The following is a 22,396-nucleotide window of genomic DNA, read 5'->3' as shown; positions in this document are numbered from 1 at the left end:
ACAGGATAGCATTAAGTAGATGGCTAGAAGTCATTGTAAATCATCAGAAACATATGCCATGATCACGGCATTTTATACAGGTGTTACTATAATGATTTTGTAAATTGTGATCAGCAGCCATATATTGATAATGTGGAAGTAACTGCCTTTGGCCTTGGCGTGACTTCTCACTTTTTGCAGACAATACAAAGGCAGAGTACAGTAACTTCAAAATAGAGTTTTAAGTTTGAGTTCAAGAGTTTTTATGTAGATCCATTTCTATTACTAAAACATCTAACTACCAGATTACCAGTGTCCTAGATATAATTAATTTGGCTGGACAACTAAAAAAACTTTAAAGTCATTTTTCTCAGTTCCACACTCAGCCAGTTAAGGTTTGCCTTTTTGTCTTTTGGGCAGAATAGAACTCACCAGTTCAATTGTTCCATTGAGGTTTTTAAATATTGCTTATACGTCTGGAACCAAGCTAACCAGCCACGAGATGAATCGTGACCATAAAACATTTGATTCGGAGCAAAAAAACATTTAGAAAGCGGGAAAAAAAAGTCAAAGGTGCATATTCGGCCATTTAAAACAATGGGTGTTTGGTAGCCTACCAAGCTCTACCCCCACCCCACTCCTTCTGGTGGACCTCACCTAATCCAACATACTCACCCCAACATACTTACCTAATCCAACATACTCAAAACGTCATACTCACTCTCTCTCATATCTATAACACAGTACCTGGACTCACGACATTTCATACTATAATCACAAAAACACTTATCATACACACACGGACACGCCTATTCATGCACACACACGCATCTCCCCCACCCCCATTGTAAACTGTCCCCTGTAGCATTTAGTCAAATACTGTCTTTAAATGTTTTATGTTCTTTGTGTACACAAGCTCTGTTTATGTATGTCAAATAGTCTTTGTATACTGTATGTTATATGTCTCTTACACTCATTTGGGTTATGTAAGGTTTGTAAGTTTTTGTAATTATTTGTATAACACCTATGGCAAAACTTAATAAAAAAAAAAATATATATATATATATATATATATATATATATATATATATATATATATATATATATAATATAAAAATACCAACAGCCAAGCTCTGTTGTGAAACCTAGACAAAACGAGAGCGAGCAGTCCCAGAGTTGGTTATGCCGTGACAATGTACGTTATTGCGACTACTTACACTACTTGATCGTCCTGAACCATTACAGGATGTTGGCTCACTATGTTCCAGTTCTTCATATCCTATGAAATTACTGCGGGATTTACGTAACCCACTCTAATTAGGTCTACACCCTAAAAAATAAGCTCCAGTCATCATCAGAATAAACTGCGCTTGTTACTACATGCTTCAAATCTGATAACTGGAGTTTATTATGGAAAATAAAGCTGGGAGAGTGACTGTAGCGGTCTGTTAAGATGTAGTGGTCTGTTTGACTTGAAAACCATTTCTTAAGATGACTGACAAAACAAAGAAACTCAGGTGGGTAGGTACAGTATGTATGTCCAATTTTGAAACACATTACAATAAAAGAAAATACCATAATAGTTATCTGAAGCAACTGAAGTCTTTAGAGTATAGCCTATATGTTCACCAGTTGTAGGGCCAATTCTAACTCCAAAAGATGCAACACCATAATACCAAAAACAAAAAAGAATGTAAGGGGAGATGTGACAATAAGGTCAAAAGAGAGCTTTGATCACGTAGAAAACATGCTCTCATCTTAAAAATGTACAAAATAGGGTTTAAAGATCCGTTTCTATTCATAGGATGATTTTTTTTTCCTCCACTTAACACAAAACCCCAAAAACTGACATAAGATCTCTACAAACTGTACTGTACCTTTATCTGGCTTGACGGGGACTTTAGTTGGAGAGTCCTTGCGTGACAGCTTGGCCTTCTTTGGCTCCACCTCCTCAGTCTCCTTCACGGTCAGCTCAGGTTTGATGTCTTCAGAGGCTTGGACAGCTTCCAGCTGACGCTTTGTCCCAGTCTGAGGCTTCGGACTGATGCATGGGAGACATTAGTGAAGACATGTCAGACAGGACTCACAGGGAAACATTCTGCAAAATGAGCACCTTTACTTTCGGTACTTTAAGCATATTTTGATGCAAATACTTTTTGTACTTTTACGTAAATAAGAATTTGAAAGACTTTTTAACGCTGCAATATTGCCATTTTTACTTAAAGGTGCTCTAAGCGATGTTGGGTGACAGCACTTCTTGTTGATGTTCGAAGTATTGTCAAACAAAACGGAGGCTAGCTCGCCCCTCCCTCCTCCTCATCCCGTCCCCTCCCCATCCCTTCCGTGCACTAACCCCCACCCCCAAATCCTTCTTGTCGGTTAATGGCTGGAACGCTGGAAGACTGTTATGTTGTGTGGTGCAGGTTGGCACAGTTTGTTTTAGTTGGCGTTTGGCTGTCTACAGAGACTACAGTGTGTTCAGGGGACAGGCAGCTCGCGGATAGTAAGGAGATGTTTGCTGTATGTGACAAAAAATGTTGTAGCCTTAAAAAACGTGTGACATCGCTTAGAGCGCCTTTAAGTAAAAGAGCTGAGTACTTCTCCCACCACAGTACTGAACGGAAGACAGTCAAAATCAGCACTGAATGTTGTGGCAGTATGAACGGTGAATTGACTGCTTACAAAAAACGAGCTACATTGTCAAGCTACATTTACATTACTATGTTTTGGTGTGAAATCAATAAAATATACTATGCTCGGTTTAAACAGCTCAGTCTCATTCTGGCATTTCCCAGCCCCTAAACCGGAGCCCTGACACTTCTAACCCGTTTTGGTTTGGAATCTGCGGGGTTGTGTTGCAGTCTCAGCGGCCGCAAATGGAGACCTTTGGCAACACCGACACTGACGCCAACGTTTCGCCTCCAGATTGTGTCTCATCAGTCATTACGTCTTGTTCTCTGAGACTAATACCCCTTTCACACCGATGGCTCTACCAGGGTTATACCCAGGTCGACTGTGTGTTGGAATGGGGTAACCCTCCTCCATCTACTCGGCTTCGTGACACAGGTCACCAGGTGCGTTTGATCAGGGTAGACTAGGGCTGATTTCAATGTGAATTGCGCACAACCTGGGTCGCTAACAGCCGGGGCGGGACAAATCATGTGATTGGTTGGAAATGACAGTGGGGAAGCCGTCACAGGTCAACCGCCTATGTTTGCCGCACACTTTGTAAAAACAACAACATGAATGTTGTCCCACTGTGCTTTCACTGTATACACTGTATATTGTATATATATACACTGTATATAACTAGGATTATTACAGGCAGCTTCAACAACAGCAGATTGGAGCAGTTCAATTCCTTTCTGAACAGTCCACTGGCAGTGGGTGCCCGGATGTTCACTAGTCTGCCGGCAGAGCGGTAGCGGAGTTTTACAGGCAAAACTGCCTGTTAAAACCCAACGTTAAAATTTAAATGTATAAAAATAAGTTTGGTTTAATTCTCTTTGCACCGCCGCTCTTACTCCCTCTCTCTGGCACTCGCCAGCAGTTCACTGCGGCTGCTGCGGTAGCGCAAATCTCTTTCTTTTTTAAAAATGAGTCGTGAAGCCTACAGCAAAGCCCAACTTTACTTTTAATAAAATCAAACAAAGAGAAATGTTCTCCCTTCATCTTAAAATAGTCAAAAATCAATACTAGAATAACATACTACATAACCTTGTCCAGCTAAGCAATAAATATGCAGAGGAGGAGAAATCAGTCTGCACAAAGTCATCTGAGAAGTGTTTGATGGTTATTTATTTGTTTTAGAACGTAATCACTGCAGAACAATCATAAAGTAAGCTGTATTTATCTCTCCCTACTGTACAATGACAGATTCAAGTAGCTACAAAACATTAGTGCTGCGGGTATACAGATGGACTGGTGTGATGTTAGCGGTTCACTGAATATGACGTGAAAGCCCCGCCCATTTATAGCACTGACAGGACAATTCCGGCGCAAAACGAACCTAGGGAATAATAACAGATGTGTACCCACTCTGTCGTTCTCTGGGACATGTTTTCATGCTAATCGAATGTGTTTGTAGCTTGAAACGAGCTAGCGCGGACCGCTGATTAGCTTACAACGCTAGTATTCGGGGTATAGGGAAAGTAAAAACAAACCGGTATTTATACCACTAAAAAGGCTCAAAATATCACCACACATCAACGGTAGCACAATGAGGGTCCCTACATGTTAACCGAAGCATTGAGAACTTTGTAAGTGTACAGACAGTTTATTAAAAAGATAGTTTAGAAAGACAGTAGCTCCCAAGATGGCGACCGCCTATATACGAGAACGCGACTGCCTTTATAATCTTATCTTTTTAATAAACTGTCTGTACACTTACAAAGTTCTCAATGCTTCAGTTAACATTTAGGGACCCTCATTATGCTACCGTTGAAGTGTGGTGATTGAAGTATTTTGAGCCTTTTTAGTGGTATAAATAGCGATTTATTTTTACTTTCCCTGTGCCCCGAATACTAGCGTTGTAAGCTACTCAGCGGTCCACGCTAGCTTGTTTCAAGCTACAAACACATTTGATTAGCATGAAAACATGTCCCAGAGAACGATCGAGTGGGTACACATCTGTTATTATCCCCTAGGTTTGCTTTGCGCCGGAACTGTCATTTAATTTTAATTGTTATGCATTGCTCCTGGGTTGACCCAGGTATTGTATTGTATTCTATTATTATTTCATGTATATTGTATCCTATTATTTAATGTATATTCTGTATGTGTGCTGTGTGTCTTATATTTTGCTGCTGCAACACCGGAATTTCCCATTTTTTTAGTATCAATAAAAACCTACCTACCTACAAATTGTCACGACCTGGGATGTACCCATGTAGACTGGCTTGGTTTGAATTTCCAAAAGGAGGGTTACCTGATGAGATCACCCTAGCCCGACTCTGGTGGGTGGTGTGAAAGAGGTATAAGCTACTAACGTTACCATGGCAAGTACCAGCAACAGACGGAGTCTACACGCTGCCTCCTGTTTATGCCCAGTATACCAGAATGTTGATGAGATATGCGGTTTGGGCGTGTGAGTTTAAAACAGAGATTAGTTGTTCTACTGGAGCTAAAAACACGTGGCTTAAAACTCTGCTTAGAAACCAAAACGTGAAATCAGAAGCAATGATGATTTCAGGACACTGGCCCACTCCGTTAGATAATGAAGTTTCTTTTCGATGGTCTAGTAAGGGTTTCAGATACTTGGGGGTTACCCTTACACCCAAGACATCACATTTATACTTGGCTAACTACACACAGCGTTTTGAGACCATAAAAAAAAAGACTTGGCAAGTTGGGAGATACTACCTCTCTCCATGTTTGGAAGGATTGAAACAGTAAAAATGAATATTCTGCCGAGGCTTCTCTTCTTATTACAATCTCTTCCTGTTTTGGTTCCAGTCTCAGCATTTAATAAACTAGAAAAATGGATTTCAAAGTTCATTTGGCAAAATAAAAGACCGAGAATTAGACTTAAAATACTTATGTCTAATAAGGACAGGGGGGGGTCTAAACCTTCCTAATCTTAGATACTATTATTGGGCTGCTCATCTTAGGGCTATGGCTGCTTGGTTTGGCATCGATAAAGAGGCAGAATGGGTTAATATTGAACAGAATCCACTTCCTGGAGTCTCTTTGACAGTTCTGCCATTCATGGACGTGCATGCACAGAAAAGAGTGAAGAATACAAATATATGGATAAAGCATACTGTCAAAATTTGGTCCACAATACAGAAAAAGCTTAGAGGAGTAATCACTTTATCACGTGCGATACCTATTAAAGGTAAACCAGATTTCATTCCTTCTATATGGGATAGTGCCTTTAGTAGGTGGGAAGAGAATGGTTTAAAGATAATGAATCAAGTTTTTGATGGAGAAACCATAAGATGTTTTTCTCAATTATGTGACAAGTTTACACTGAGATTGAATGATCTCTTTAGATATTTACAATTACGTCATTATATCACAATTCATAAACACTGGGACATAATTAAAAGATCTCCAACAAATGTTGAATATTATTGAACATGATCTACCTACTAAAAACCATATAGCACATATCTATGGGAAGTTAATGCAGGATCAATCTGAGGACACTTTTCATATCAAAAGGAATTGGGAACTAGCATTAAATACTGTAATAGAGGATGAGTTGTGGACAAATATATAAAGGTATCAGTACTCAAATGTGGAAGGAATTTGATTGGAAAATGAAAATGAGATTCTTTAGATTTCCACTGATGGTTGCCAAATTTGACAGTACTTCGCCATTATCACAATGCTGGAGAGATTGTGGGATGGTGGGGGACTATGTGCATATATTCTGGGAATGTCCCAAAATACAAGTGTATTGGCAGTGAGTTAAAAGGGAAATCGATAAAGTTTTAGAAAGAGATGTTCTAATGCACCCAGAATTTTTTTTGCTTGAAGGTTTCCCTTCAGATCAGTTCAGTAAATTGCATTTATTTGTATTGCATATATTGTTAATGTCAGCGAGGAAGATAATCACTGTGAACTGGATGAAGGCGCGTGAACCCACTGTGACAGAATGGACACATAGATTGAAACAGATATACATGTTTGAGAAGATGACAGCAGACTTGCAGCTGAAATCGGAAATCTTTCGACAGAAGTGGGCACTAATTGAAAATTAGCTTGAAGTAAATATTTAATATATATATTTACTGGTATGTGGTGTATTGTCTGAGGTGCTGTCAAGGACTTTTGTATTTATTTTAACTTTGTTGTTGTTGTTTTGTTTTTTTATATGTAAATGAAAAGTTCAATAAAAACAGTGTTAAAACTTAACTGACCTAAAACAATTGAGCGATTTAATTACTCATGTAACATGGGTTGTGATGAAAACCTGCCAAAAATTTGTTTGAATACGGCTATAATTAGGTAATTGAGCTGTGTTAGTAGCGAGTGTGAACCCAGACCTTTTGTCCTCCTGGACGGGGGTAGCGGGCTCCTCAGATCCGGCTTCACTGGGAGTCTCTTTTGAAGGCTCGCTCTTGTCTTCTTTCAGGAACACAGCAGCCTCTGGTGTGGGTTTGGAGTGGTCGATGGGAGCGTTGTCTTTCCCCGCCTTCCACAGTTTGTAACGGTCGGGCTGAAATTTGCGTACAAAGACATCCATGGAGATCTTCACCATGTCCTGCCGGCACGAACACTGGAAGGAGCACACAGATCAACATTTTAGTCTAGGTTTGATCCATGGTAGTCTGAGCAGCACGAAACAAAGCTTTGGGAACAGTTGCATTCACTCTGAGGGTTGATAGTGTTCTCTGGAGTCATTCAGATAGTCAGTAGTCTCGCATTGCTAGACTTTCCTCCACAGCGCTGTGGTTACTTTGTCATCAAAAGTGTATTGGTCTATATCCGTGGTGGTTCACTTACGGCACACGTGTCAAACTCAAGGCCCGCGGGCCAAATCCAGCCCCTTGCTAATTTTGACTAATAATGACTAATTTCGTTCATTGATAGATGATAGGCTACAGACGAATTTACCAGTAAGCAAGTTCTTCTGTGGAAATGCCACTCATTAGGGCACAGACTGGGAACCAAGGTTATTTCTGCATCCTGACAACTAGCTTAACATTACGGGGCTAAAAACGACAGTGTTCGAGAGGTAACAGGATGGGGCCACACACCAATTTCGTTTTTTCCCGACATTTTTGATGCTTTTTTCCAAACGTTTTTGGCATTTTCTTCCATATTTTTGTCGACCAAACTGTAAGTGAGAAGACTATATGAGACATGCAATAATACAGTCAAAGATATTTGACTTTTCCTATGACATAAAAGCAATAAACTTCCGTTGCTGCAGGAAGTTCCGCCGGATGTCCTCACGTTCCGCTTTCTTTGAGTTATCTTTAAACTCCACGGTCAAATGTTTCCCAAATCGACAGGAGTTTAGAAAGCCAACACAAAGAAAGTGGAAGGTGAGGGACATCTGGCCGAAAATGAGGGACATCAATCCTGTTAATGAAACGTTGTCGATGTAGACTACATATTCAGAGGATGATCCTCAGAATGTTAGGTCAGGTTAAAAATGTTAGCTTGCAATGTTAAAATCTGATTAAAACAATTTTTTTACCTGCACAGGATGAGCCTGACATTGTAGCATTGCTACTGGTAAGTAGCCTGGGTAAACCCTGACGAACTTCCGGCAAATTTGAGATTTGCTCTGCAAGTCAGTCTGGCGAAGAGCCCATTCAAACCCATTTCCAATGGCCCCAAAATCAAGGCACCAATCACAACCGCTGAGGCGGGCTTTACACCAATCACAACCGTAGAGGTGGGCTTTACGCAACGACAATAGTACAGCGACAGCGAGCATGGTCTGAGTGGTTGAAGGACTATCCAATGTGCCCAGCGGCATTTGAGCGGCAACGGTTGGTGACGCCCCTTTGGAAATGAGCTGTCAATGAACCATTCCCGGACCCACTCTTAGTTACAACTGATAAGGGTCTGGTGTCAACCAGGCTAACTGGTAAGGCTTTGAAAACAGAATAAAAATATGCACGCTCGATCCAACACCGACTTCCATATCGCCTATCGTTTAATGAACACTCGATATTTGGTTTGGTGCACATTAAAGTCGGTTTTGATTGCTCATTCTTTCGGTTCATTTTGGCTGGTGTAAAAGCTGTCAAAGTCTGGAGTTCGCCAAACAACAGGACCAAGACGATTTGTAAAGAAGGGTCTCTGTGTGCATCCAGTCAGACTCTATTGGCGTTTTTCCATGAGGCGATACCAAAAGGTGACGTGAAAACCTGCAGACTACTGATTAGTCAGAGAGAATCGTCGCTAATCACTTAAACTGCCTACACACTTCACTTCTCAGAACACTTAGTTTTAAGTATATAGTGTAGATAATGCAAAACGTCAGTGCACTAAAAGTACCCGTATGACCCCCTAAAAAAGTTCAGGTGGAACGATGGACACTATGCGCACTAAACGGGCGCCATCTTAACTACGCAGTGGAAAGGGGAGGGACCAGGGACGTTGACCGGCAGCTGATTGGATGAACGCGTCACATGGGTCTGGCTTCTCCCGGATTTCACAACAGAGCATAGTGGGGGCTCGTTCAGAATACGAGCTCGTATTTTACGAAAATAGTTAACCGAAACGTGTTTCTGAAAACATTTTCACCGAGAAATAGGCCATGCACTTGCTGAATCTGTCTTAATTTTAGATCAACAAAGGTCAGTTAAAAAGATGAGATGGTCCCAAAACGTTTTGGGACCGATTGATAGGATTGCTGTGGACGAAGTACACACAGAGATACACTGGGAAGAGCTAATGAGGTTTAACCATGTAATTTAAATAGCTTTTTAAAATTGTATGTGCCGTTTTCTTTTGCAGGGTGCAAATGTTCCACCAAAACAAGTTTCTTCCCGAGACTATTTTGCAGAGCCACCATCACTGCGTCCAGAGCTCAGCGCCACCCAAGACGATTGTGATTGGTTTAAAGAAATGCAAAAAAACTCCACAGCAGTGTTTCTGCTAGAAAACAATTGGTGCCGGTAAGGCTACCTTGGCCAGTTTGACAGATTTTACCGTAATCCCTAATAAGCACCTCACAGGCTGTTTTAGGGGTGTAAGAAAAAATCAATACACTTGAGTATCGTGATATTTTTATTATTTTTTTTTAAACGTCCAAAAATATTCATGTAAGACAGAGGTTCACGTTTATGTTGTGTTTAAACCCCCTACCGCTGGATGGCTATGCTGAGACGCACCACTAGTGTCCTTGCCTAACAGTGCCTAGCGGTGCCTGACTTTTTGCTAGAAGCTAACAATGTTGCTATGGCTGAACTTTGGCCTACTTTAGCATATAAAAATTTGCTCACTAAGAACCTGTGAACCACAATCCCAAACTGGCAGTTTGATTTTCTGCGTATTGAATCGTTTACCTAAAGTAAACTTCTTTGACTTTCATGAACATCATGTCTTTTTTTAAATATTAGTTTTTCTAAAATTATACTTAAAAAAAATCCCAATATATCGCCTTACACGCAGTATCAGATATATTGCAATATATTGAATCGTGACCCATGTATAGTGATAAGTATCGTATTGCCAGATTCTTTCCAATACACAGCCCTAGGCTGTTGAGAAAGTCAAGCCTCCGTAACCGACTGTCGTCATAGGGATGGTATCATTTGTGGCATTAAAAAGGTGCAGTAAGTGATGTTAATCCAATAAACATTTTGTCAAATTCAGCAAATATCTCCTCACGGTCACCTAGCTCTCGGTTTTCTGTGTGCAGTGAAAATAAATCCTGAGTAAATACACAGCCCTGGCTGTGTCAATGGAAAACAAACAGAAAGAAGTGCACCAGCCACAAAACACTATTCCAGCCAGTCAGCACTCAGCCAATCATATAAATGCTGATAATGGTTCCAACTTCTTTACTTTTTGTTTGCCTTTATTTCACAATAAGAGCACGCTGTTATTCAAGATAACTTCATCCATGATTAACAAATCAATCTTCAAACTGCTTTCAAAGAACCTAATCAGCTGGATGGGAATGAATAGATTATTTCATCTTGATAACAGCAGTTATCAGTTAGCCTGGATTGGAAAAGCCACATTTGAAGAACAGGGCCCAGAGCTAAACGCAGCAACTCCAACGCCGTGGATATACAGTACTGTAGACTAAAAAGGACCAAACAGCTCAGATGTGAAAGCACCTTAAGATTCACCGCTGTTTAAATAAGTAAATAAATGACAGTTTTGCGTACCAGTGTCGCCTGTTTGCCGTAATCAATCCATCGCTGGGTGGCAAAGTTGGTGGACTCGGCACAGTTGAAGCCATGGTTGAAACCTGCGTGATAACCAAACGGGAACGTCACAATGAACTGGCCGGCCTCCTGCGTGACCTGAAAATGACACAGAACAACAGAGAATTACAAGAGCGGACACGCCATTTCATTTCAAACTTTCCACTGTTGCTTCATGGCATCCCTATCACTATATTTAATCATGAAGTTTATTTTCTGCCCGTTTGTTAAAGACGTCAGAGGTCAATACAAAGTGAATGAAAGGTCACCTTCTCAAATGGTATGCCATATTTCTTCAGGATGGAGGGGGAAATTAAAGTCATCTTGTGGCGCAAGAAGGCTTCGCAGCTCTGAGCATTCCCTGGAAAGAAACCTGGAAATACAGGAGGTCATCCACAACATCAGAGTTAATTAGGGCTGCACAATATATCGTTTGTTTTTCTTCATTCTCATTGGGATATCAACTGGCACAATAAACATATCTCGAGAGGCTGTGACATATCGGGGAAAGTAAAACGCCATGTTGGGCAAGTAAATATAAAAACCTACTTGCCCGTTCAGGCATCATCGTATCATTATCGTTTTATTTGAATGTGCCGTTACTTTACTTTACTATGTTACTTTTAAAAAGTAGTGTTTCCTCGTTACTCATTACTTCATAAAAAAGTTATCAGTTACTTTACTTAGTTACCCCTATGGAAAGTAACTTTTTTACGTTACGGTCTACTACATTCTATTCTGGCAGAGACTGAAGTTAATTATACAAAAACTATCTTTGACCATAAAGCCAATCTCTGGTTTATTTTGTATTTTTTTTTAACCTTTATTTATTCAGTGTTTGCAGGAACACCCTGATCACATTCACACAGTTACACATTCATACCTGGAAGCTGCCCAGTACAACCACAGTCTGATCTGCTGGCCACTGAGCAGCTCCACTGGAGCGGTTGGAGGTTAAAGGCCTTGCTCAAGGGCACCTCAGTGGTGGTAATGAGGGAGGGACAAGCGCTGCTCATTTTAGGCTGGGCTGAAAGCAACACTGGTAGGCTAGGCTGGCGCTGTTGCCTTGGAAATGACAACATCCGGTCTCTGAATATGAAAAAAACGAGCCTTTTTTCATTTCTATTTCCGAGTGATTTTATTTTTGTTATATGAAATAGAAAATGAAAATCACAGCATATTATAAATTTCTCCCATCCCCTTTTGAACATGAAAAGGAAAAAATGCCTTGTAGTTCAATTTCAAATGTATTTTAAAAACGAAAATCAAATAACCATCTTTTTTTGTTTTTCAATACCTGTTTATGAAATGAAAATCGAATGAACGAAAAAGTACACGGACCATATTGTATAATGTCATTCTTTTTTTAGTGCTGCCTTTTATATTCAATTCAATTTAAAATTTGGTTAATGAAAGAATTTTGAAAATGATTTCCTTTCGTTTGTCAAAAATTCAACAAGCAGTTTGTTGTATTTTAGCAGAATACTGAAAGAAGCTGAACCGAGAACACTTTAACATCAGTTCATTTATCCCAAGTAATAACGTTATCGCATATCAGCCCTGGTGTTTATGTATTTTAAGTTATGAACACAATTGCTGTTGTGGTTTCAGAGGTACTTTCCATATGTGTGGAGGTTCACCGGAAGCACTTCCTCTTTGAAACCACTGAGCATGACAAGCTGAAGGTAGTTGTGGGACCCAGTGGTTAAAATGTCTCTGAGTAACAATAGTATAACTGATCCATTGTCATAGGGGATTCAAGACAAAATGGGATAAGTGCCTGTCGTGACACATTCAAATTCATCTATGGAGCAAGAAGCCATCACGTACCCTTAGCAAGTCGTTCCAGTCTTTTCCCATGCTCCGGTGGAACAACATACCTGCAGAGCAACACAAACGCAAGTCTATCAAATAGGATTATGGCTATGATATTAACAGCAGAGAAAAAAACCAGTACATTCATCAACAATTAGCAAAAGCGCAAAGAAATAGATAAGTAAAATAGCTTAATCTTGATGGGTTGTATCTTCCATTGAAGATGTTTTAGTGTATCTGAATGAATCTGCACACATCAGTAATTGGCCTGAAACCAGATGTGTTTCTTTCGTTTCTATTTTTGTCCTCCAGCAAACACAAAGCTTATTTACATGGCACTATCACTTAGCTAATAAAAAAAGTTCTCTTTCCCAATTTGCTTTTTTGTAGGGCTGCTCCCTCTTAATCGATTAGTCGACTAATCAGTTGTTTTGGTCTTAGTCAACTTAGATTTCTTTAGTCGATTAGTCATGTTTTATGCTTTTTTCATGCTGAATTACTTATTTCCAAGAAATGTACAAGCACATCTCTGGTAAACACAAGAATTAAAGTGGCGCTTTTGCATGACTCTTTGTGGAGAAACTCAGATTTACAGATCTGTCGATTAAATCAACTAATCGATACAATTGAAGGAGTGTTAGTCGACTAAGAATTTCTTTAATCGAGCACAGCCCTACTTTTTTGTAGTTGCCATGTTCTCTTACGGTAAATATAAAAACTACAGATGCATATAAATATATCTATATCGATATATGAGGCTAGATATTGTCTTAAATTTTGGATATCGTAATATCGTGATATGACACAAGTGTTGTCTTTTCCTGGTTTTAAAGGCTGCATTACAGTGAAGTGATGTCATTTTCCGAACACACCAGACTGTTCTATTATTTGCCTTTACCCACATAGTTATTATATCAACATAACTGATGATTATTTATCAAAAACCTCATTGTGTGCATATTTTTCTGAAAGCACCAATTGTCAACCCTACAATATCGCCACAATATTCACATCAAGGTATTTGGTCAATGACTGTACCAGGACTTTGGCTCTCCAAAGTGCAGGTAGTTGATGCTGTACAGATCCATGTCCTCCGTGTGCCACGCGAAGGCGCTCTTCCACATCCCAAAGTAAAGGTACGGCGTGTTGACTCCTTTGATCTTGATCCCGCTCTCGTTCTCCACAGTGTCCAGAATGGTGTTGAGGCGGCCGATGTTCCATTCAGCCACGTCCTGTAAAAGGAGGGATTCGGCAGAGGTTGTAAGGTCTGGAATGAGGTTGATCACACTATAAAAAAAAAATGTCTTTAGCTGTGTCGGATCCCTATCACGGAAATGGTGCACCACACAGTGCGTTCGCCATTTGGTAGTGGGGTTTGAATTCTCCGTGGTTAATTTCATTCACTCTATCAGAGATCTTCAACAGGGGGGGGTCACACACACACACGTAATCTACTGACGCAACAATACTTTCAGCGAGTGTCCCAAATCTTGTTTGGTCGTTCCCTATATAGTTTACTATTTAATTAACACTATATAGGGAATAGTGAGTGATTGATAAGGGAATGGTTTCAACACAGCTAGTGTCTGTGTCTGCTTTTAAAAAGAGACTAAGACAACAGTGACTACTAAAGTATGTTAAAGCTTGAATACTCTCAACGGCTTGGGGACGTCCAAACAAGTGACTCTGAAATCCTTAGATTTTTACTGTTATTCTCACTTGTTATAGGTTTACAGGAAATTTCCTGCATAGATGATTTTTTGGTACCCCACAAAGAGGTTTTAGCCAGTCCCAAAGGAAAATGACCAGCACCAAAATTATTAGAATTGGAATAAGAAAATAGCAATTCAAATCCTCTCCAAATGTGTTTAAGAGCAATTTACCAAACAACCGCTGACCAAGCAGGACATGAACTTGAATATGAGAGCTAATCTCAGTTTCACCTCTAGAGTCAGGCTGTACCGGACTATTTTTTTTTACCAGTTTTGTTAATTGGGGTTTTATGTACTCAAGCATAATATACTTTGTTTATAAAATTGTCAGAAATAACAGGCACATGCATAGAGTTCTTTCAAATAAGGTAACACAGACTCTTGCCTTTAATGTACGCGGACCGATCAGGAAGTCAGGAAAAACCCTGGGTTTATGTGTATTGCATTTTATTTATGGAGGAAGGTCATGATCTGGTTTATCGGCATTTCTTTAAACTAGTGCTGTCAGTTAAACGCGTTATTAACGGCGTTAACGCAAACCCATTTTAATGGCTTAATTTTTTTAATCGCGAGATTAACGTTCTTTTTGGCCTAGCAAACTTTGTAGTTTTTTTTCACATGCTGTTGCAACAACTAGTAATGTTAGAAAACTACAACACCACACCGGATCTAGCTAGACCGGAAACACAACAACAGGCACGCCACACACACGTTTGGGCTTGCAAGCCGGCCAAAGAGTAGTAGCTAACGTTACGTTTTGAGTGGATGGCGAGCGCGAGACGCCGAAATGGATGCCAATAAGATTCTGAATGGAAAGTTTACTTTTAAAAAGTTGCCAAATGGTTCCATTGACAAGACCAAAGTGATCTGTGCGTTTTGTCGTTGTGAACTGAGCTATCATCTCAGCACGTCCAGTCTGAAATACCACTTGATGACCAAGCACACAGCTGATGCGAATTCCCCGCCCCCTCGTCAAAGCCAGGCGACAAAAGCACAAATCAAGCCAATCCACTTTTACATGTTGATAAGAGCATTATGAGAAATGAGAAAAAAAATAATGGGACAAAAAGAAATCAAGGGACATTTAGAAAAGATCAAAATGTGCGATTAATTGCAAGTTAACTATGACATCAATGTGATTAATTGCGATTCAATATTTTAATCGTATGACAGCACTACTTTAAACCAATCACAATCGTCTTGGGCGAAGCTAAGCGCCGGACGGAGCCACGGTGCCTCTGCAAAATAGCCTCGGGAAGGAACTTGTTTTGGACTCTGGAATTAAAATGGCTGTTGAGATTGTGATGAGAATTTTTACTCAAAAAAACCACAATATAATTTGTCGGTTCTAGAGGACGTTTCTCGAATCGACCGGAGTTTACAACACCAACACAAAGAAAGAGGAAGGTGACGGACATCCGGCCGAAAACGAGGGACATCCGGGGGAATTTCCGGCGGCTCCGGAACAACCCTGTTAACGAAACATCATAGATAAAGATTACCACTCACCGGATCATACAGCGTTCCGCTGACATCAGCCCCATAAAGGGGGTGGTTGAAGGTCAGGTTCTTCCAAAACTTCCTCTCCAACTCGCTAAAATCCACGTATCGGGGATTGCAGAACCTACAATGAGAAATCCGAGAAGAGAACTCGTTTGGTATTTTAAAGTGCCCATATTATGAAAAAAAAGGGCTTCCTACGTCAGTAGCCGAGACGAGGTGGCTAACCGCTAGCATGCTGATAGCAGCAATGTGCAGTACAACAAAAATATGGTGTTTTTTGAAAATTAAACCATGTAAACCTATTCTGGTACAACCTCAAAACACAATTATGAACCTGAAAATGAGCATAATATGGGCGCTTTAAATAATAGGCTTATGTAAATCACGTACAGTACAGATTGTCTACATTATAATCATATTGTATTGCTGGGCAATATATCAATCGATATAGGAGACTAGGTATCGTCTTAGATTTTGACTATCGTAATATGGCTTAAGTCTTGTCTTTTCCTGGTTTTAAAGGGTGAATTACAGTAAAGTGATGTTGATCTTTCCAGACTGTTCTAGCTGTTCTAGTATTTGCATTTACCCACTTAGTCATTGAATCCACATCTACTGATAATTATTTATCTAAAATCTCATTGGGAAAATATTTTGTGAAAGCACCCATAGTGAACCCTACAATATTGTCAATTGGGTCAAAAATATTGTGATATTTGATTTCGCCCATCCTTAATTCATTCTGTGAAAAATGTTCATCAATCCACTGCGGTTCATAGTTTGACTACGTAAACTGACTTATCCAGGTTGGAGGTCTTGCGGAACTCGTGGACCGTCATCGGCTTCTTCTGGATGTTGTACTGTGTGAACAGTCCCGACTGGCCCGTCACCACCTGCTGAATGGGAGCAGGAATCACCAGGTCGTCGATGTCATCGTATGTCCGTCTAGGTTTCCAGCTTTTGGGTGGAATGACCTGCAAAGGAAGAACAGCGCAGGAACAGAATGACAAACAGCCTTTCTGTTGGAGAGGAGAAACTCAGAGCAGCGGAGCGATGAGCAGGGCTGAAACGATCCCTCGAGTAACTCAAATATCGCGATTACTAAAAATCACTGATGCACATTTCTTTTGTGGTGAGGCCGGGCTTCGGAACAGCGGACCGTGGGTCCAGAAGACTGACGTTCTCTCCACATTACATGAATATCACGCCATCTTTCCCCCCTCACACCCTCAAACTTCAAACCAAAACAGCGAAAGAAAGAAAGAAATAATGAACAACTGGGAATGAGATTTTCAGTTTGGTTTTTGTGTTTACCGTGGTATGAAATTGAGTCTCAAGAATCTTAGAATTGGTGTTGACTACTAAGTTCCTGGTATCGTGACATCCCTAGTTGCTTCACAGTTAAAGAATAACAAAGGATAATCTTCTTTGGAAGACTTTTCCTGTGAAGCAGCCACAGGAAGCGTTGAATATGCATTATCATCATACTAAGAATCCAAGCAAATGTCTAATACTCTCTTTCTTTGGCATTGGTTCAGGCAATGATTTGGGCTAATTACATTTTCAACTGAAGTCCATTTTCTATATTCCCTATCACTACAAACCAGTGTTGTAGTACTCATGATCGCTCTTGGTCTTAAAGTGCTCATATTATGCTTTTTGGCTTTTTCCCTTTACTTTATTCGGTTTGATATGTTTTTGTGCGTGTTATAGGTTTACAAAGTAGAAAAAGCCCAAAGTCCACCCCAAAGGGACTTACCATCTCCAACAGAAAACACTGTTCAAAAACTGCTCCAAACAGCTCTATTGTAGTCCAGCCTTTACTTCAGAGACAAACGTGGTCACTTTGTAACACATGTTATAATGCTCGCCTAGCTGCTAGCGTGGCACGCCCTCATACTCTGCTTCTGACTGGCTAGTAGTCCTTACCTAGCTACTGCGCATGTGTGACTCCCAACAAAGATGGTACAGAAGTGAGATGCCTCAGTCTGTAGCTAAAACAGAGAGCTCAACAAAAGAGGAGCTGCAGCAATGTGTAGTACAAAAATAATATGGTGGTTTTTTGAAAATTAAACCATGTAAACCTATTCTGGTACAACCTCTATATATAATTATGAACCTGAAAGTTAGTATAATATGAAAAATGGTCTCAAGACCACTTTTTGAAGGTCTTGGTCTCATCTCGGAATCGGCCAGATTTTTACTCGGCCACGTCTCTAGCCGCTTTCCGAACAGAGGGATTTTTGCAGTTCCTAGAACATAACATTCCTAGAACCCTTTTTTTCTCATGTTCCGACTGGACCAATTTGGGGATTTTTAAGTTCCTCTGACCGCAGTTCAGTTTCTGCTCCTACTTCAGGGCAGGGTCTTTTAGCTGTTCCCTTTTCCGCATAGGGACCTAGGTCAACGAGGGTCGGGTTTCCGGTACAGACAGACCAACAACGGGACAACTTTAACAGTTTTCGCCATCTTATTCATCACTAAATTCACTTCTAGGCGAGAAATTAACTGTTTAGATTTCAAATATAGGTCAGTCTTGCGAAAACTGATGCCGAATTGACAATTTGCTTTCAAAGTTTTCGGAGTTGAGAATCTCCATGAAGTGAGGCGACAGCCAGCAGGCGACAGCCAGCAGGCGACAGACAGCAGGCGACAGCCAGCAGGCGCCTGCCCCAGTCGCTAGTCGGTTTAGGTGGTCTTGACTACAACACTGCTATGAACTACTAATTACTAACTACTCAGCCAATAGCATGGCTCATAACGATGCCCCATTTAATCATAAAACTACTACAAGTTATTATACATATAGTACATTTAAGGAAAAATAGCAGATCAATCAGAACTCATTGTATCGTAATAACCTGACAAAATACAATAGACCCTACTTACTTTTGCCATTCCAGCTTTGTGTGCTCCTTGTGACTCCATATAGGCGATGTACCGGCTGAAGTCCTTGAACTCCTCTTTGGAGGGCTGGAACGTCATTATTCTGGAGCCTGCGCCTTGGGCTGGCGTGTCTGTAGTCATCTTGGGTTTGTTACTTTGACCTCAACTCTTGATTGGTGGAAAACATGGACATGATTAGGGATCGACCAATACTGGTTTTGTAAGTATTATTATTTGATTATGAATAGTTAATAAAACAGATAACCTATATTTGGAACAGATATGCATATACAGTGAAAATGAAAAAGTCAAAATTAAGATTTTGCAATGGTACAAACTCCAACATAATACCCAGTAACAGGTAGTCAGATAGTGTTGTGGGTGGGACATTAAAGGTGCACTATGAGTTCCTGCATGGTCACTTCTGTTGATGTTCCAAGTAAATACCAAACAAAACAGAGCAAGCTCGCCCCTACCCCCATGTTTCCGTATCTTCATGACTAACTGACTAATTGTCACTAACCCCCACCCTTTGTTTGTTGTATGGTGCACAGCAAGTGCCCCTAGCTTTTGTTTGACGTGTACGACCCCTGTGTTGTCTCCCGAGACCGGGCTTTATCACAGTGTATTCAGGGGGGCAGGCAGCTAGCGGATCAAGGAGAGATGCCTACCATTTGAGACAAAAATGTAATCGCGCTGAAACCATGCAGGAACTCATAGTGCACCTTTAGGTCAGACTCAGTGGCAAGTGAAACCGAAGCCGAGGGACAGACCCAGAGCTGTAGCCGAGTCAAAGTAGCACTCTTTTTAATTTATTAACTTCATTGGTTATCGGACAAATAAAACGCTGATACAGACAATCTGCCAAAATATCGCTAATCGGCCAGGACCAATAATTGGTCTATCCATAGACATGATCATGAAAACATTTAGGTTACGTGTTTGACAGTTGCATGTCTGATTGGCTCACTTTAATGCAGTTGCATAAAGTCTTTTTTTAGCCTGTGTGCCATCACTTGACAGTACAGACCATCTCAAGCACACTGCTGAAGTTGCTCTACGATTCAGGAGTAAAGGGGAAAGTTAAGAGATATTATAACTTGGCCAGTTCTCCCTTGTTTCACCACTTAAAAGTTATAGAAACAGTACCAGATTATCATAGTTACAGCCCCAAAGCTGTTACACTCCTTAGCAGATGTGTGAAACTTTTATTCCGTTTGTGAAAACAGAATGAAAGGATATTTCACAACTGTTTCCAAAAACCACTACACTCTGATTTGTCAAACCTGAACCTGAAATTAACAGGCAGCCCAAGGGAACTTTCAGAATTATGAAACCTTTTATTCTATTTCTGTTTTTCTCCATGCCAGACCACACAGAACAGAAACCGCTAGACTTAAACCTAGTCAAACACTGTCTTAATTATTATAGAGACCCAAAAGACAATTTATAACCCAGAGTTGTAACTTCCTCTATTCTATTTGTGAAAACAAACTGTATCCAAAGTATTTACTGATATTACAAAAATAGTCACTCCTATTTTGCATTTACCCAAGCTCCCCCTTAGCTACTATTCTACAGAAGACGTTCTCCAACTTAGACCTCCAATTTGACTACCTTAGTTAAGTAATGTGCATTAAAAACAATCATTTTGTTGTGTAGAGTTGACCAACCAAGAAGTTATTCAACTTTGAGCTAACGGGCAACGTATCTGAACTCAAGCATTACGGACTTTACTTATAAAAAAAACCCTGAAGACATAGCGGTTCCCCGTATAATGTGATTGGATACAATCCTGATATGCTCGGTCTGTGATTGGTTGAATACCATGTCCGTTAAACCGTGGCCCACTGACAGCGCTGCTCCACGGAAAAATATGAAGCTAACGTTACGTTAGTCCGCTGGCTAACATGCTAACTGAAAGATAGCTTGCTCTCGGTCTCAGGAATTAAAAGTGTAGTCAACAAAAACCAAACCACTGTCATATTCAGGAGTAGACCGCACGTCACTAACATTTACAGACAATCGGAGTCTTCACGTCAAACCAGATAGTCATTTATTGAAAGCAACCGCTAAGTGTGTAACGTTAGATCTGACAGCTGCCTCTGCTCTCAGCTAGCAAACATGGCTTGTTGCTGACCGCCAGTTTTTGTGCCCAAACTTAGAGTTACTCCTAATTTCCTAAAAACGAACTCATTCTAAAGTGTCAAACATTAACTTACACTCGCTGAATTGCAGACGAGTTGTTTTTTTTCTCAGATCACAGGTAGTAGAGTAGAAATACAGACATCATCAGTCCGGGTGGAAAAGACAGTCCTCCATTATTCCAATGACGCATGCCCAGTGTGTGTTTGTTTACATGCTGCTCAGCGGGAGGGGCTTCCCTAGTCCCCCAGCCAATCACAACGCCCTCTCCTCCAGACCATGCCTGTACCCAGGTTTGCCAGTCCGACAGAGATTTAAACCCCCCACCCACACACACACACACACACACACAAATTCTGAAATGCTATTTTACTGTATCTAAAGTTCCTTAGTCAAATGATGAACTTATGAGGGGCCTCCAAATAATTGTTAATTTTTTTGAAAAAAAATTCTTAACGTGAATCCAACATATTATTAGTAAATACAAATCCCCACTGCTTACTGGCCTATGGGTAAGGTAGTCACTGAGATAGCCATCCACAGATATAGTTAATCATAAGGATTTACTGTGCCACATGTATGTGTATCATTAAAACATGATTTATAAAATAATGACAACAATTATTAGGATATTTTACTAGCTACGTATTCTATGTAAAAGGCTTTAGGTCACCCTACACGTTATTGATGGCCCAGTTTAATATGCAATTTTGTTTTAGACAATATTTGCTCCGTCTCTCTTTCAGTTAAAGGGTCCCTGGCTTAAAAAAACGTTGAAGACCCCTGGTCTAAATGTCAAGTCAAGTCAGTTTTTATATAGCCCCCTAAAAACGTACACAGCCTGATGTACAAAACATAATCAGTTTCTAAAATATGACACATTGGTATAAACTACTCAACATAAAGTAGTTCCAATTGGTTCCTTGACCACAAAATAAAATGCTGTTTACACGCGTGATTCTTGCACTTTTCCGGGGATTGGGGTTTTACCCACATGGTTAAATGCACTTATTGTAAGTTACATAAAAGCTAAATAAATGTAATGTAAATAAATGTAATGTAATGCAACATTTAATAACAACCATCATACATAAAAAATTGATAGCTAATTAAACTTTAGTTAATACTTATTTTACTGTAAACAAACAACGTAGGAAAGCTTTTTTGCACATCTCTTTTGTCGGGCAGGTGAGTAGGATATGATCAAAAGTAGCAGATCAGAAGCTTAGAGAAAGTCCTGCACACTGACCATTACGCAAGCAATAATTTATTTAGAAAAATACAACGTTTCGGTCTTAGACCTTCATCAGGTAAATGTAAACTGTAAACAAAAATGATTTATGTTGACTAGTTATTAGTAAAGTTATAATCTATGTTATTTTAAAGTAGTTTAGTGTAATATGAAAGTATGAGTTTGTAGAAAGTAACCCTTCCTCACTTCTCTTTTAAAACAAACAAAAAAATCCATTTGTCCTCACATGCCCAGAGGCATTTTTATCGTTTTAAACTTCT

General features: G+C 40.1%; 1 protein-coding gene across 2 annotated transcripts in view; it reads right to left on the bottom strand.

Annotated features, from left to right (window-relative positions):
- The window catches only part of kdm4aa (lysine (K)-specific demethylase 4A, genome duplicate a), a 46,263-nt gene extending 25,166 nt beyond the window's left edge, over positions 1 to 21,097 (bottom strand). For both annotated transcript variants that reach the window (XM_028587120.1, XM_028587119.1), the window contains exons 1-10: positions 20,962 to 21,097; positions 18,743 to 18,907; positions 16,652 to 16,827; positions 15,860 to 15,974; positions 13,677 to 13,870; positions 12,654 to 12,703; positions 11,093 to 11,196; positions 10,785 to 10,922; positions 6,972 to 7,204; positions 1,857 to 2,020 (exon numbers count right to left, since the gene is read on the bottom strand). In XM_028587120.1, the coding sequence (XP_028442921.1) occupies positions 1,857 to 2,020; positions 6,972 to 7,204; positions 10,785 to 10,922; positions 11,093 to 11,196; positions 12,654 to 12,703; positions 13,677 to 13,870; positions 15,860 to 15,974; positions 16,652 to 16,827; positions 18,743 to 18,880 (1,312 nt within the window). In that variant the 5' untranslated portion in view covers positions 18,881 to 18,907; positions 20,962 to 21,097. The remainder of the gene's footprint in view (positions 1 to 1,856; positions 2,021 to 6,971; positions 7,205 to 10,784; positions 10,923 to 11,092; positions 11,197 to 12,653; positions 12,704 to 13,676; positions 13,871 to 15,859; positions 15,975 to 16,651; positions 16,828 to 18,742; positions 18,908 to 20,961) is intronic.
- Between the last annotated feature and the right edge of the window lie 1,299 nt (positions 21,098 to 22,396).

Source organism: Perca flavescens, chromosome 9 (genome assembly GCF_004354835.1).
Source record: "Perca flavescens isolate YP-PL-M2 chromosome 9, PFLA_1.0, whole genome shotgun sequence".
Classification (NCBI taxonomy): domain Eukaryota; kingdom Metazoa; phylum Chordata; class Actinopteri; order Perciformes; family Percidae; genus Perca; species Perca flavescens.
This window is presented reverse-complemented; position numbering and strand designations above follow the sequence as displayed.